This window comes from Pan troglodytes, chromosome 14 (assembly GCF_028858775.2).
Source record: "Pan troglodytes isolate AG18354 chromosome 14, NHGRI_mPanTro3-v2.0_pri, whole genome shotgun sequence".
NCBI classification, from domain to species: Eukaryota; Metazoa; Chordata; class Mammalia; order Primates; family Hominidae; genus Pan; species Pan troglodytes.
Window position 1 is genome coordinate 114,479,388 of NC_072412.2, and position 17,391 is coordinate 114,496,778.

At 41.4% G+C, this 17,391-nt stretch overlaps 1 protein-coding gene across 4 annotated transcripts in view; it reads left to right on the top strand.

Moving 5' to 3' along the window:
• The window catches only part of MYO16 (myosin XVI), a 711,002-nt gene that overhangs the window by 378,201 nt on the left and 315,410 nt on the right, over positions 1-17,391 (top strand). For all 4 annotated transcript variants that reach the window (XR_008538898.2, XM_054665553.2, XM_054665554.2 and 1 more), the window contains exons 13-14: positions 8,274-8,401; positions 13,542-13,647. Coding sequence is in view for 3 of the 4 variants with exons in the window: in XM_054665553.2 (XP_054521528.2) it covers positions 8,274-8,401; positions 13,542-13,647 (234 nt within the window). In the remaining variant the exon portion in view is untranslated. The remainder of the gene's footprint in view (positions 1-8,273; positions 8,402-13,541; positions 13,648-17,391) is intronic.

Here is a 17,391-nt window from a genome sequence, read left to right on the forward strand (position 1 = left end):
TGTAACCTATACATAGGTATACAGTTCACAAATAGGACACCTACCCAGGCCTACAGAGTGAGATGTTCATAGCATAGTGCGAAACCAGCCCAGGGCACTTGGAGCCTCTGGCATCTGGGAGGTTCCACAAAGTTTCTAGGCTCACCAGAGATGGAAGCCAGTGGCTCAGTGGCTGTCTCATAAGCTGTGGAAGCATTGGTGGCTTTAGAAATTAACATGGCAGGATTCTGCAATCTGCTGGTGGTTTATGGAGAAATATAATGACCAGTGAAGAAAAGGAGGGACTTTATCCATTAAGAAGGAAGGAACCTGTTATCTGGAACTAGAGTCCATCTAAGATTAGCAAGACTGAGCGCTTGTCATCTCACCTATGAGCTAAAATGGAGTGTTTAAAATATCCCCTGACCAAGAATCCTCTTGTTTCAATTGATACAAATAAGGAAAGAAGACAGTGAAGTGAAGAGAAAAGACAGGTGGGGAAGGAAGTGTCTGGCCCTGATGATATTTGCCGGACCCAATGAGAAAGTGCAATTTTAACTATGAGAATGGTAACCAATAAAAAAGTTAGATGGTTTGTCAGTCACTCAGAAAACAGGGACTGCATAAGCGGAAATCCTCAAAGTTTTATAGAATTACACTGTCATTATTATTTCCATAATTATATTATGTATAAAGCATAGAATCGGCATCAGGTAATGTGTTGCCAGGTGGTAGTAATGGACTATTCCACAACATGAACTGTAACACTGCATGGGAAAGAGACTTACAAGAAAGGGGAGCTGAGAGAGGTTATGAGTTTATCAGGAAATAACTTTCTTTAGACACTCAAGGCTCATCACCCACATCTACTCTCTAGTAAAATTTGGCATAAAGAGAATATCTAAGCCCAAATAGATTTAAATAAATAAAATTTAAAAACCCTAGCCAGCCGTGGCCTAGGGTTTTTAAATTGAAAACCCTAGCCACCTGTAGTCCTAGCTACTTGGGAGGCTAAGGCAGGAGGATTGCTTGACCCCAGGGGATGGAGTCTGCAGTGATCTGTACTTGGGCCACTGCACTCCAGCCTGGGCCGCTGAGCGAGACCCTGTCTTAAAAAAATGAAAACGAAAAAATGTTAGAGAAATGAATTCCATGTACACACAGATGGATGCATGATCCAGGCTGTCTCTTGTGTCTGTTGAACATCTAATGAAATTCTCATTTACAAAATAGAGAGTTGAAAAACATTTTGTCACATTAGAGTCTAAGTCTATGTTGGACTTGGGGAGGAGTGAAACAGTGTTAGTACAAGTTTTCAAACAAGAACAGAAATTAGATCTGCTGGACAATGAAGCTGGACTAAAACTCCTCAGTTTTATGAATTATAATGTGTATATCACTATCATTTAATTATTCTTAATATTCATTGCAACTTCTGGAATAATTAAAAATGAAAAAAGTTCAAGCAGAATGCAACAGACAGTTGTGTGCCCACCACCCATATTGGTTTCATATCTCTTTTAAAAACATTTAAAATTAAAAGTGCTGTATTTTTTTTTTCACATGTACTTTTGTGATTGGGATGCAGCTTTAAGGGTGTGGTAAGAAAACACTGTGTCCTACTTTAACTGTAACATTTATTTTCTGAGTGGTACAAAAAATAACAGTATGTTTTAATTATATGATGTCTTAGATAGATGACATATTGTTCTATAAACATAGGGTAAGTACCACTTCAACTTCAACCTACTTATTTTCGTAAGCAGTGATAATGGTTATCTTGAAGTTATCCTTCCATCCAGTGTTTCATATGTTTACTATATACATGAACACATATATACATTCAAAAAGTGGGTATACCACTATTTTCTATATTTTAATTAACTCATAACATAGTAACTGTATTCTCTCTTTTTTTTTTTTTTGAGATGGGATCTTACTCTATTGCCCTGGCTGGAGTGCAGTGGCACAATCTTGGCTCACTGCAACCTCCGCCTCCCAGGTTCAAGCGATTCTCCTGCCTCAGCCTCCCAAGTAGCTGATACTACAGGCATGTGCCACCACACCCACCTAATTTTTTGTAGTTTTAGTAGAGATGGGGTTTTCCCGAGTTAGCCGGGATGGTCTCAATCTCCTGACCTCATAATCTGCTCACCTCAGTCCCCCAAAGTGCTGGGATTACAGGCGTGAGCCACCGCGCCCAGCCATTAGCTGTATTCTTTTACAAAAAAGCTGTTGATCAGCCCTCACACTTTCAAAAATTTTCCATCTTGAAAATTTGAGACCTAATTTATTCTAAAGTCCCTCTAGAATTTTCTTGTAATGACACACAACCAGTTATATTTGTCTATTAATCTTTATTATAGACTTTTAACTTATTTCTGTATTTTCTGCTCTTACAAAGAGTCCTAAGAATTGTTTTATAAATGCTCTTTTTGCTCATGTTTGAGAGTTTCAACAGAGATATTCCCAGTTGAATATGAATCTTCAAATTTAGAAGATATTTCCAGATGATTCTTCCAATTAGTTAAAACTACAAGACTCAGTAGTATAGACTTGTTTTCCCAGCCCAACAGACAACTTCATTTGGAAATCAAGCTCTGCCACCAACTAGCCCTGTCCCCTTGGGCCTGTCACTGACTTCTCTTGGCACCAATTCTGTTGCCTGTAAACATAGAAATACTTCTCTAACTCCAGTCATAGGTTCTGGAGGACTGCATGAGTGAGTGCCTGTGAGGTGCTGAGGACAGCACCGTGTACAGAGTGCCTGTAAGCTATTATGATCATTATGACTAAACTATGATTAATTCTGCTAGGATTTTGTGTGTAATATAGCATCTTATAGTTTGAAATAGCACGAGAGAGCTTTCCATCCTTTCTCATATTTATTTTCCATCTTTTTAGTTTATATTTTTGCCCGAATTTGTATTATAGTTCCATTTTTAAATTGATTTGTAGGAATATGTTTTAAATTGCTGCTGATCTATTGATTACATGCACAGCTTATACACTTCTCTGTCTTTGCTTATTTTCTATTATTATATGGTTGACCAGGGCTTGTTAAATTTAATGTAGTAAGATCGCTCCATCATTCTCATTATAATTTATATTTTTGAATCCTATTTCCTTGTTTACATACAAATCATGAGAGTACCATTCTATATGCTTGTCTAAATGCTTTAAACTTTGCTGCTCATATCTGGGATTTACATTCACTTGTAAGTAATTTTTACACTTGCTATAGAATAGAGATCAACACTTGTCTTCTTTACCTAAATAGATGATTAGTCCTCTCAGCAGCACCCTTTACCACTGATAGGTGGTGCAGCCTGGTTGGTCATACACTGTATCTTTGATAAGGACAGGAGGCAGGGAGACACTGGGTAGAAGAGAGCAGTTCCCCGGCAAAGGCCCCACCCTCAAGGCTGGTAACCCACAGCCCTAAATGGGAACAGATATTCCTGTTTTCGTGCCAAAAAGTTGCCTTTGGCCCACCATGCCCCCCATCCTGTACCCCCAAACACCAGACTCCACAAGCAGATGAACAGAAGAGCAGAAGAGTGGCAGAGAAGGAGAGAAGAGAAGGAGCATCTGAATGTTGAGAGGAGTTCAGCTAGGGATGGTTGGAGAGGAGATCGGCTACTGGATGGCCAAACTCCAGGGAAGATCATCTTCCCACTCTATCCCCTTTCCAGCTCCCCATCCATCCCACTGAGAGCCACCTCCACCACTCAATAAAACCCCTGCATTCACCATCCTTCAAGTCCGTGTGTGATCTGATTTTTCCTGGATGCCAGACAAGAGCTTAGGATACAGAAAGCTGTCGCACTGGCCCTCTGCCCTTGCAAAAAAGGCAGAAGGTCCATTGAACTGTTTAACACTTAAGCTGTCCACGGACAGCAAAGCTAAAAGAATACACTGTAACACACGCCCACTTGGGCTTCAGAAGTTGCAGGCACCCACCCCTAGATGCTACTATGGGGCCAAAGCCCAAAGGTGCTGGCCCAGGCTCCTGTACCTGCCCATCTGCATGCTCCCCCTCCCATAAGGGGTTTGAGCACACACAGTGGCCAAACAGATGAGCCACACCCCGTCACACATCCTGCGAGCAGGGTTAGGGAACTCTCCCATTTCATCTTCACCAACATGTAGGCTTGCACTGAATTATCTAGTCTGTTTCAAGTGATCTGTGATCCATTTATCTACTCTTTGCACCAGCACCACACTGTGTGATGACTTCAGTTTTTTGTAGTTTTGGTTGAGGTGTAATGTTTGTAGGAAAGTGCTTATGTTGCTAAGCATGCAGGTGGGTGGTACTCAGCTCCAGAACATGAAGTCCCTTAAACATTAGCATTTCCCCTGCTACTGCCAACTTGACTTCTAACAGCAAGGATTGGTTACCTGTGTTTGTACTCGATGTAAGTGAAGACATACAGTGTGTTCTTTTATGTATCTGACCACTCACACTCAACATTGTGAGATTCATCCAGTTAACTCTCATTGTGGATCATGTATTCTACTTTAAAAATTATTTTTGCTATAATTTTAAATGTGTGTAAAATGTGTAGATAAATTGTACAAGCAACTTTTAACATCAACCTTTTTTTATTATTATACTTTAAGTTCTAGGGTACATGTGCACAATGTGCAGGTTTATTACATATGTATATATGTGCCATGTTGGTGCGCTGCACCCGTTAACTCATCATTTACATTAGGTATATCTCCTAATGCTATCCCTCCCCCCTCCCCCCACCCCACAACAATCCCCAGTGTGTGATGTTCCCCACCCTGTGTCCAAGCATTCTCATTGTTCAATTCCCACCTATGAGTAAGAACATGAGGTGTTTGGTTTTCTGTCCTTGCGATAGTTTGCTCAGAATGATGGTTTCCAGCTTCATCTATGTCCCTACAAAGGACATGAACTCATCCTTTTTTATGGCTGCATAGTATTCCATGGTGTGTATGTGCCACATTTTCTTAATTCAGGCTATCATTGATGGACATTTGGGTTGATTCCAAGTCTTTGCTATTGTGAGTAATGCCGCAATAAACATACGTGTGCACGTAACTTTATAGCAGTATGATTTATAATCCTTTGGGTATATGCCCAGTAATGGGATGGCTGGGTCAAATGGTATTTCTAGTTCTAGGTCCTTGTGGAATGGCCACACTGTCTTCCACGATGGTTGAACTAGTTTACAGTCCCACCAACAGTGTAAAAGTGTTCCTATTTCTCCACATCCTCTCCAGCACCTGTTGTTTCCTGGCTTTTTAATGATCGCCATTCTAACTGGTGTGAGATGGTATCTCATTGTGGTTTTGAATTTGCATTTCTCTGATGGCCAGTGATGATGAGCATTTGTTCATGTGTCTGTTGGCTGCATAAATGTCTTCTTTTGGGAAGTGTCTGTTCATATCCTTTGGCCACTTTTTGATGGGGTTATTTGATTTTTTCTTGTAAATTTGTTTGAGTTCTTTGTAGATTCTGGATATTAGCCCTTTGTCAGTTGGGTAGATGCAAAAATTTTCTCCCATTCTGTAGGTTGCCTGTTCACTCTGACGGTAGTTTCTTTTGCTGTGCAGAAGCTCTTTAGTTTAATTAGATCCCATTTGTCAATTTTGACTTTTGTTGCCATTGCTTTTGGTGTTTTAGTCATGAAGTCTTTGCCCATGCCTATGACCTAAATGGTATTGCCTAGGTTTTCTTCTAGGGTTTTTGTGGTTTTAGGTCTAACATTTAAGTCTTTAATCCATCTTGAATTAATTTTTGTATAAGGTGTAAGGAAGGGATCCAGTTCCAGCTTTCTACATATGGCTAGCCAGTTTTCCCAGCACCATTTATTAAATAGGGAATCCTTTCCCCATTTCTTGTTTTTGTCAGGTTTGTCAAAGATCAGATGGTTGTAGATGTGTGGTATTATTTCCGGGGGCTCTATTCTGTTCCATTGGTCTATATCTCTGTTTTGGTACCAGTACCATGCTGTTTTGGTTACTGTAGCCTTGTAGTATAGTTTGAAGTCAGGTAGCATGATGCCTCCAGCTTTGTTCTTTTGGCTTAGGATTGTCTTGGCAATGTAGGCTCTTTTTTGGTTCCATATGAACTTTAAAGTAGTTTTTTCCAATTCTGTGAAGAAAGTCATTGGTAGCTTGATGAAGATGGCATTGAATCTATAAAATACCTTGGGCATGGAGTTTGAGATCTGAGAACGGACAGACTGACTCCCCAGGTGGGTCCCTGACCCCCGAGTAGCCTAACTGGGAGACACCTCCCAGTAGCGGATGACTGACACATCATACAGCCAGGTGTCCCTCTGAGACGAAGCTTCCAGAGGAAGGATCAGGCAGCAACATTTGCCATTCTGTAATATTTGCTTTTCTGCAGCCTCTGCTGGTGATACCCAGGCAAACAGCGTCTGGAGTGGACCTCCAGCAAATTTCAACAGACCTGCAGCTGAGGGTCCTGACTGTTAGAAGGAAACTAACAAACAGAAAGGACATCCACACCAAAATCCCATCTGTACGTCACTATCATCAAAGACCAAAGGTAGATAAAACCACAAAGATGGGGAGAAACCAGAGCAGAAAAGCTGAAAATTCTAAAAATCAGAGCTCCTCTTCTCCTCCAAAGGAACGCAGCTCCTCGCCAGCAATGGAACAAAGCTGGATGGAGAATGACTTTGACGAGTTGAGAGAAGAAGGCTTCAGATGATCGGTAATAACAAACTTCTCTGAGCTAAAGGAGGATGTTGGAACCCATTGCAAAGAAGCTAAAAACCTCGAAAAAAGATTAGACAAATGGCTAACCAGAATAAACAGCATAGACAAGATCTTAAATGACCTGATGGAGCTGTAAACCATGGCACGAGAACTACGTGACTCATGCACAAGCTTCAGTAGCCGATTTGATCAAGTGGAAGAAAGGGTATCAGTGATTGAAGATCAAATAAATGAAATGAAGTGAGAAGAGAAGTTTAGAGAAAAAAGAGTAAAAAGAAATGAACAAAGCCTCCAAGAAATATGGGACTATGTGAAAAGACCAAATCTATGTCTGACTGGTGTACCTGAAAGTGAGGAGGAGAATGGAACCAAGTTGGAAAACACTGTTCAGGATATTATCCAGGAGAACTTCCCCAACATAGCGAGTCAGGCCAACATTCAAATCCTGGAAATACAAAGAACGCCACAAAGATACTCCTTGAGAAGAGCAACTCCAAGACACATAATTGTCAGATTCACCAAAGTTGAAATGAAGGAAAAACTGTTAAGGGCAGCCAGAGAGAAAGGTCAGGTTACCCACAAAGAGAAGCCCATCAGACTAATAGCAGATCCCTGAGCATCAACCATTTTAAAATACTTTTCTGGCATGTGGTCCCATCAACCTTAAATATGTTTACCGTGTATTTAAACAAAGGTATTCTCCTGTGTAACCTCCCTACAGTCATCAAAATGGGAAAATTATTGCTGATGCACTGGTGTCACTGAATCAAGAGACCTCGTTCAGGATTTCCCATTGTCTCAGTAACGCCCACAGAGCTAGAGATTCAGGCCAGCGCTGCATGTTGCATTTTGAACCACCATGCCCTTGACTCTCCTTCAGTATGGACCAGTTCTGCAGTCTTCTTTTGACTTTTCTGACCTTGACATCTTTGAAGATACAGGCCAGTTATTTTGTAAAATAAAAATAACTTTGATTTCTTCACAACTAAGAAGTCTTCCTACTCTTGAGTTTTTATTCTAAAGTAATGAAATTTACTAGAAATTTAAAAGGACTAAAAATACTGGAAATGAATCATTATGGCAATAATTATACATCACCGTTTCTCTAAAATTAATTAATTTTTGTTTTTCTGAGAAATTTGTAAACTTATATGCATTTCAGCTGCAACTGCCTCTCACATTCAAGTTTAAAACCTTGGCTATCTTATGGTATTGAAATTAAATACTGCTGAGAGAAATTGTATTTGTTGTAAATTACCACAGTTTCAGCTTACTGCACAGATATCTATTAAACAACATATTTTGTGAGTTGCTCTTCTTAAAGACAGCAGAATAATTAAAGCCTATGGACCAAGTAATGAAGGATAAAGTATAAGCCTCCGTTTTGTCATTATGCATGCTGAAAATGTGCTGAGAAGGGTGTCATTTTACAAATGTTTTTACATACCAATGAGATTCAGAATTAGGGATTCATTCACTTCTGTATCTTGGACAGAAGTCACTCTCATTATGGGATGAGGAATACTGGCGCCTTTTCACTGAGGTTTTCCCCTTGCTGCTGCCCTGTTTTCCAGGTGTCCCAGCTGTATTTCAGCTCCTCAGGGAAGCTGTGTTCCTCGCTGCCTCCTCACCTCTTCTCGTGTGTGGAGAGAGCCTTTCACCAGCTCTTCCGGCAACAGCGGCCTCAGTGTTTCATCCTCAGGTGAGCCCTCCTCAACCTTGTCTGCCACGCTCAGGTTTGCCACGGGGCTTGGCAGTAAAGATGTACTCATTTCCTATGGTTTACCTTTATTTACTTTCTCAGCACCTTGAGGTCCAGTATATCTTTGCAATAAGTACATTTGACTCGTTACAAAGGAGAAACATCTTGGCTGTTAGGAGTAGCCCCAAGTGTAGCTGGATCAATATTAATAAACTTAACCTGAAACTCATTTCCTTTTGAAGATTTAAAGCTTAGATAAAAAGTTTTTGCTTCTGAACCTAAGAAAACATGGAGAAAGAAAAACTTCCAATATTACTGAACCTAAGCCACTGTTCTTCAAAATCCAGGGCTGCCCCAAATATCATTTTATTTCTTTCCAAAGGTATGTTTTCTCAGCCTGTTTCTTGTTATTTACCTTTGCTCACAATTCACTGTATTCTACTTCCTAAACTTTTTTTTTTTTGAGACAGGGTCTTACTCTGTCACCTGGGCTGGAATTCAGTGGCATGATCACCAGTCACTGCAGCCAAGGCTCAAGTGATCCTCCCACCTCAGCCTCCCAAGTAGCTGGGACTACAGGCACATGCCACCACACTTGGCTAATTTTTTAATTTTTGTAGAGATGAGATCTCACTATATTGCCCAGGCTGGTCTCAAACTCCTGGGCTCAAGCGATCCTCTTGTCACAGCCTCTCAAAGTGCTGGGATTACAGACATGGGCCACTGCATTTGGCCCAAAATATTTTTTGAATTTGAAATGTAATGCTAGATTTAACTCATCAATTAATAGAAAATTAAAGAAACATTTAAATGTTAAAATCTGCATCAGAGACCTATATTTTATATTCAGTCAAACCTCTACAAGGGAGGGAAAGCTCTATAAATACTCACTCACTGCAGTGCCTTAGTTGTTGTCGGTAGTGCTGGTTGGAACTGAACCGATAAGTACAGTAGCACACAACTCGAGTCAAAGTGAAATGAAAATGGTATAAAGTTAGAACCTGGATAGAATTCAAAAGGCTTATTTAAATATTAAAATGAGAGCTTATATGTTTATATGCATTTCATCAAAAATTCTATGGAGGGTGGAGGGACAGACTGATGGGCGCACACTTTAGTTTTCTAGTTTTCAAAGCAGCGTGCTAGCGGTAGTTTTCGTGCTGGGTTCAGACGCATCCTAAGGATGAGGAAGGTGCTGAGGCAGGGGCTTCGACACATTCTAAACTCTAGGATAAGAAAGGCACCGAGGCAGGGGATTCCACCCATTCTAGACTCAAAAATGAGAAAGGCGCTGAGGCAGGGAATTCCACCCATTGTAGACTCAAGGATGAGAAAAGCACTGAGGCAGGGGCTTCTGCCCATTCTAGGCTCAAGGATGAGAAAGACGCTGAGACAGGGGCTCTCACCCATTCTAGACACAAGGATGAGAAGGGCGTCAAGGTGGGGGCTCCAACCCATTCTAGACACAAGGATGAGAAAGGCACCGAGGCAGGGGCTTCCACCCATTCTAAACTCAAGGATGAGAAAGGCTCTGAGACAGGGGCTCTCACCCATTCTAGACACAAGGATGAGAAAGGCAGAGGCGAGGGCTCCAACCCATTCTAAACTCAAGGATGAGAAAGGCTCTGAGACAGGGGCTCTCACCCATTCTAGACACAAGGATGAGAAAGGCGCTGAGACAGGGGCTCTCACCCATTCTAGACACGAGGATGAGAAAGGCACTGAGATAGGGGCTCTCATCCATTCTAAACTCAAAGGATGAGAAAGACACTGAGACGGGCTCTCACCAATTCTAGACACGAGGATGAGAAAGGCACTGAGGCGGGGGCTCCAACCCATTCTAGACTCAAGGATGAGAAAGGCACCAAGGCAGGGGTTTCCACCCATTCTTTCTTTCGATACGGAGTTTCGTTCTTGTTGCCCAGGCTGGAGTGCAATGGCACAATCTCAGCTCACCGCTACCTCTGCCTCCTGGGTTCAAGTGATTCTCCTGCTTCAGCCTCCTGAGTAGCTGGAATTACAGGCATGTGCCACCACGCCCGGCTAAGTTTGTATTTTTAGTACAGTCAGGGTGTCACCATGTTGGTCAGGCTGGTCTCGAACTCCTGAGCTCAGGTGATCCACCTGCCTCGGCCTCCCAAAGTGCTGGGATTACAGGTGTGAGCTACTGCACCTGGCCACTCATTCTAGACTCAAGGATGAGAAAGGCGCAGAGATGGGGGCTTCCACCCATTCTAGACTCAGGCAACCCTATTTTTATCTGCTTTGTCTGTCTAGTTTCCTGGTCTTCCTTTGTTAAACAGGGAAAAACTTTTTAAAAGTTGCTTAGAAAAAGCACTGTCAATTGGTGAGATAGGGAGAGTATAACACTGTTGACAATAACAACTAATGTTTATTGAGAATTTACTGGCTGCCAGACCCTTGACTAGATTATTTCTATGTATTATTTATTTCTTCAGAATTTACATAACTTTTGAGTGCTCCCATTTAGTTCTAGGATGATCATTGCAGCTGTTATAGGTCAGTTTTTGAAAGCGTGGGTCCTGAGCAAGGCTCTGAGGGGGGAAAAGGAGGAGCAGCAGGCCCATGCGCTTTGGGAGTCCGCCCGGGAGATGGCACACAGCGGCCAGCAAGTTTTCTCATGAAGAACCCCGTTTATCTTAGTTTAACCCAACAGTTTTGATGTGTATTTGCTCATGGAACTTTTTATCCAGTATATATTCTGCAGAACTAGTTTTCCTTTGGGTCTTTTTTTTTTTTTTTTTTTTTTTTGAGATGGAGTCTTGAGTCTCGCTCTGTCGCCCAGGCTGGAGTGCAGTGGCGCCATCTCGCCTCACTGCAAGCTCCGCCTCCCGGCTTGACGTCATTCTCCTGCCTCAGCCTCCCGAATAGCTGGGACTACAGGCGCCCGCCATCACGCCCAGCTAATTTCTTGTATTTTTAGTAGAGACGAGGGTTCACCGTGTTAGCCAGGATGGTCTCGATCTCCTGACCTTGTGATCCGCCCACCACAGCCTCTCAAAGTGCTGGGATTACAGGCGTGAGCCACCGCGCCCGGCCCTCCTTTGGGTCATCTTTTAAAGTTAATGATTCCCTGTACCAACCCCTTATTTTGAAAAAATATCTCTTCATTCAAGTTTCAAGAAGGTGTTGATGCAGGATTTTGCTCCTTAGCTCAGCTACGTCCGGGTTCTTGCCTCACGACCTGGAAAAATGAGGCGTGCGGACACGAGAGAGTGAGTGGAGTAGAATTTATTATGCGAAAGGGAAGCTCTCAGCAGAGAGGGGTCCTGAAGCAGGGTGCCTGGTGCCCCCTTCTCGGTTGAATACCACCAGAGCTTACGGCGCGAACTGCTGGCGGCTCCACCCCCGTCCTTCCAGTGCGCATGCTGAGGCCGAGCTGCTCCACATTGATTTATTTCCCTTGCTGCACGTGTGTTAAGGAACGGACTTTCCCACCGCAGGCGTGTTTAGGCAACCCCCCTGTGCAAGTTCCCTTATCGGCACAAAACATCTGACGTAAGCACTCGTGGGGCGGGTCGGAGCTTCTCAGGGGACCCTTCCCTGACTGTCTGCCTGAAGCAAGCTGGAGAACTCCTTTCGGTATCGCTAGTCCTGATATACAGAATGGAAGAGCAAATCTCTGGTTACTAGGACTTACTATTTTAGTGATTCTCTTTCTTCTTTCAAAATTGTGTGTGCTTTCATACAGCTTTGCCACATCCTTGATTGTGTGGGCTAAGATACATGCGTTCTCCATTTTTACGAATATGATAAAATTAGCCATTTGAAATTCAACTTAATAAGTTGTTTACGGATCATTATTGAGTGTCAGTTGTGTCCCAGAACGAGCACTTACAAAGGGTAATTTAAGATTTAGCAATCAAAACGCAAGTAGTCCTGGAATGGATGTCCCAAAACTCAGTACCAGACCAGAAAAAATTTCATTTTGTTTTCTAATATTAACTTAATACCTCATTTGTTGATACTCTTAGGCCCCAGTAGTTCAAAAGTCTGCACAAGTGAGTGGAAGCATCCATTAACGACTCGACACTTTAAACAAATAATTAAATTTCAACTTACTTCTTTTCTGGCAAACACTGTTAATTAACTTTGTTAAAATAGATGTTTCCAGGCAGAAAACCAAGGAAGCACTCATAAAAGGGCTTTAAAAAGTTTTTCTGGTTACCAAATAAGTAAAGGCTGTTTTCATGAATTTTTCATCTGGGTGAAGTAATAACTTTATTGTAGATCACATCACTTTGAAATAGTAATTATTTTGTGGGAATTTTATGTTAATCCTATATCATATAGTGTCAGGAATATAATATTTACCATTTGTAAAAATTGGGTGAGTTAATGAAGTATGCCTGGGATGTATTAAAAGTGATGTCCTTATAAATAAAAGTTCAGTGATCTTTTCTAGATTAAAGAAAAATGCAAACTAGAGAACATCAGAACTGAAAGCAAGCTGAAAAGGAAACCTAAGCAGGTCAGGTTTAGGATCTGCGGAATGACAGATCCACATCTGAAGACCTTACTGCCTTAGTTTTTGTAGCTAGGCACTTTATGTTCATTTCAAAGAACAGAGAAGGAATGCTCAGACAGATGTCACAGCTTTTCCACAGACGAGGTAATGTCTTTCCTGTAAGGCCCATGAAGCATGAACAGTTTTCCCAAGGCCAAGTGTGAGCCTGCATGTCTCAACACAGCGTGCTGTCATGGGATCGCCTCACTTTATGTTGACTTGCTAAGCTGAGTCAAGTCGGTTATGTCTTCTTCTTAGCCTGACACCTTTCTGGCATAATTTACCTACACTAGGTGGTTCTACCCTGTGAGATACTGAATGGCAGAACTTGTGTCATATTCATTTGTAATGCCAGCATCTGAAACACCATCAGGGACATGACACAGTAAACATATACTGGGTATTTCAGACAAATGAATCAAATTGAAGTGTGAACGGAGACCACAAACTCATTGCAAGTTGATGTGCCATTCCCTCCTCATTTCTGTGTCTGAGAAATATCTCCAGTTAATTTTTTTACTTGTTCCTTCAAAGTAGCTTCAAAGGAACAAAGGAACAAGCTTTGAAGCAAAGTTCCTTCAAACTTATGTTTTTCCTCTCTGTTTTCCTTAGTGGAGAAAGGGGATCAGGAAAGTCTGAAGCCAGCAAACAAATCATAAGACACCTCACCTGCAGGGCTGGCGCCAGCAGGGCCACACTGGATTCCAGATTCAAACATGTAAGTTTTTTGTTTGGGTTGGCAAATATGTGAATGAAGATGTTCAGCCAGTTGTCATTTACAAATAGGGGAGGGGACATCATAATAGACACAAGGGGGTCAAAATTTGTGGAAATAAAGAATAAAAAATTATTGAGCTTGGGTTCAAATTAATACTGTTCAAGTGAACATTTATTTATTTTACATATTTAAAATATTTTGTACATACTTTCTTTTTGTATTTGCTCCGAATAGTTGGATCTAAAACACGTAATATAGGTAGATGTTGTTGTTCACAAAGAAAGTGCACTTTGAGGCTGAGCGCAGGGGCTCACGACTATAATCCCAGCACTTTGGGAGGCTGAGGCATGTGAATCACCTGAGGTCAGGAGTTCGAGATCAGCCTGGCCAACATTGTGAAACCTCGTCTCTACTAAAAATACAAAAATTAGCCAGGAGTGGTGGCTGGTGCCTGTAATCCCAGCTACTCAGGAGGCTGAGGCAGGAGAATTGCTTGAAGCCGGGAGGCAGAGGTTGCGCTGAGCTGAGATCATGCTATTGCATTCCAGCTGGACAAGAGCAAAACTCTGTCTCAAAAAAAAAAAAAGAAAAGAAAAAGAAAGTGCACTTTGGTGTGTTAGGACATTTTGGGGAGCTGGCCAGAAAAGAAATTATTGTGAGGGATCACTGGGGCCTGATAATAAATCTTTGGTGTATCTGAAAGAATTGGCAATAGTTATCCTTAAAGACTTTGATGGGCAGGCCATGCACCTTTGGGGCCAAAACAGATTTTAAACTCTATTTGGAAACATTTGCAGTGTTAACTGTCCTGCTAATTCATCATTCTAAAATATGACCGTGATTCAAGGAGGAAGCAAAAAGACCTGTTAGCAGCTAAGATAAAGCTAAAAACATCCCACATAATCAAACTCAGAAATTTTACTCAAGGAGGCCACCACAGGTGCTTATCCATAGACTGATTCTGTTGTTTATACATAGTTCTAGCAAGTTTTGTTAAAAGGTTTGTTCAGACCATAGCAGATCAGAAGAAGACATTGAAAGGCCACTGGAAGGAATGGCTAACAGTGGGGGGAACAGACAGGACAGGAACCAATAACCAATCCAAAAGAATGGAAATCAACAGTCTGCTCTCTAGGGGCCTCTACCTAGAGATGGAACCCTCTCCATTTCTATATTTCTTTTGGAAATCACTCCAGATGCCTGGAAGTTCATGGTGATTTTCCTAAGGTTGAAATAAAATATTATTTTAGAGGATACTCCACCCTTGCTTATGCTGATGATCATGACTCAGTGCCATGGGTACACCAGCAGCTCTGGATCCTAATCTCCATACTGCCTCTCACTCTTAACATGCAGACCTGCCTGTCCAACGAATTTCCTGGACATGCCGCAGTGTACTGCAAACACGTGGCCAAAACTGAAGTCTTTCTTTTTTATTTTCATTTATTTATTTACTGTTATTGTTATTTATTTTTGAGACAGGGTCTTGCTCTGTCACACAGGCTGGAGTACAGTGATACGATCACCATTCACTGCAGCCTCAACTTCCTGGGCTCAAGTGATCCTCCCACCTCATCCTTCCAAGTAGCTGGGACCACAGGCATGTGTCTCTGCCTAGCTAATTTTTTTTTTTTTTTTTTTTTTTTTTTTGTGGAGACTGGGTCTCCTGTGTTTCCCAAGCTGGTCTCGAACTCCTGGGCTCAAGTGATCCACCTGCCTCAGCCTCCCAAAGTGCTGGGATTACAGGCATGAACCACTGCATTGTACTAAGTTTCTCTATTTCCAGCACATTCTGAATATCCTATTACCCCTAGCTCTTTAGTCTGTCCAGTTCCTTCAGGTCCACAGTCATTGCTGCTGTGGAGTCATCTTCTCACATGGCATTATCTTTGAGACTGTTCTAAGTTGCTCTCTTTCTTTTTCCATTCTTGGCCATCCTCCAGTGCATGTCCCTGTGGCAGGCCGTGGTTGGTAGCTCTGCTCCCCAGGGTCAGGTAGGGCCCAGGCCCTGTCGCTTCCCAGACACTTTCTCACCTGCTCAGAGGAAGGGAGCAGCAAACCCCAGTCCAGGCAGAAGGCTCATCATATGCAGAGGGGCTACCTGTCTTCTCATCACAGTTATGGGCTTGAACTTAGTCATGCTGCTATCTAGTTAGGACTCATTGATAACTAGGCAGCCATGTATTCAACTTCAACTAGTAAATGGAAGAAGAGGAGAGTTGATGCTGGTGAACTGCCATCAGCCTGTATCACCAGAGACTCCTTTGCTCAGAGCCCTTGAGTGAGTCTCTGTTCCCTTTACATCAAGTCCAATAAATCAGCATGGCCTGGCGTTCTTTCTGGCAATGTTACATTTGTTGTGGTTTTTATTTTCTTCTCTAATCTTAGAACACTATATCCCCTTCCTCTTACTCTATGCTGAAGCCACCTTTGAGCATGTATCCCTCTCAGCCTGGCCCGTGCAGTCTCATTCATTTGCTTTCTCACTCCACAAGCATCTATTAACAAAGGGCTACCCAGTGCCTGTCCCTGGAATTCAGAGCTGCTGTCTCAACAGCGTGGTAGGAGCTCAGTTTCTATGTGGGGAATAAATGAATATACTAAAATAAGTATCGTGACCGTATAGGAGAAACATTTCATTACCCCCAGTTTCCTAAGTTAAGTTCCTTAGTTAACTTTACATTATCAAATACATTTAATGTGGACAACCCATTTGTATGTCATCATGAGGCTGTACATTTGGCCTGTGTGTGTTTCCTTATATGTGATTTATAGAACTAACATTGACATTTTCTTCAATTTGTCTTACCTGCCCTGCTTTTGTTAGATAGTGGGATTTTTCTACCTCTCTTCCTTTTTATACAACCTTTTGTTTTTCATTCCAGTGTAGGGAAGACACATTTGTTAAAAAATGTCTTATCTCGCAGGTCAAGAGACCACTAAATGCATATATGGAAAATCGTGTTCAATTCCACATATACACTAACAGAACATAAGATTTTCTATAGATAAATCAATATTCTATGTGTAACATTCAAGAAATAATGTACATATGTGCTATATCATTGCCTTGACAAAAAATAATGCATGTACACATCATAGGCCGTGTTACAATAGTATAAAACTTTCTATTGGCACTGATTTCAAAGTGCAATATTGCTGCAGTGTGAAATTTCCACGGAGGTGCCTCTGATGCTGACATGTGTCTGGCCGTACACACATTTACAGAAAGATGCCTGCATTTCAGTCATAATTTTATATTTAAAAGTGTCTGATTATATTCATGCAAGACAGCTGCACTTATATCGTTTCCTAAATCAATGCCATCTAAAGGTTCAAAAGTTTAAAATACGGAAATATACTGCACAATGAATATTGTGCTATTTGTGTTTGTTTCTGTGGCACCTGCTTTTTTATCTGGCTGCTACAGTTTAGAGTGATTTCTACCATGGTGGCGGTTAGTTGGCATGTTCTTTAAATTTATAGTATCTGATTCCTCATTTAGAAATGAGAATAACTGATTTTTAATTAATAAATTAGTATTATTTTGCATATTTTATACTTGTGAATTATAAGTAATTTTAAAATTTATTCTGCTCTAATAGATCCCCAAGCTTATGTCTGATTCTGTAGACTTTTCTCTTTAAAAAGAATGCATAATTAATTAGTTTTTTGAATATCTGTGGTATCATGTGTGTTCATTAATGACTTTAATTTATAACCATTTATTAAGCTCATACCATA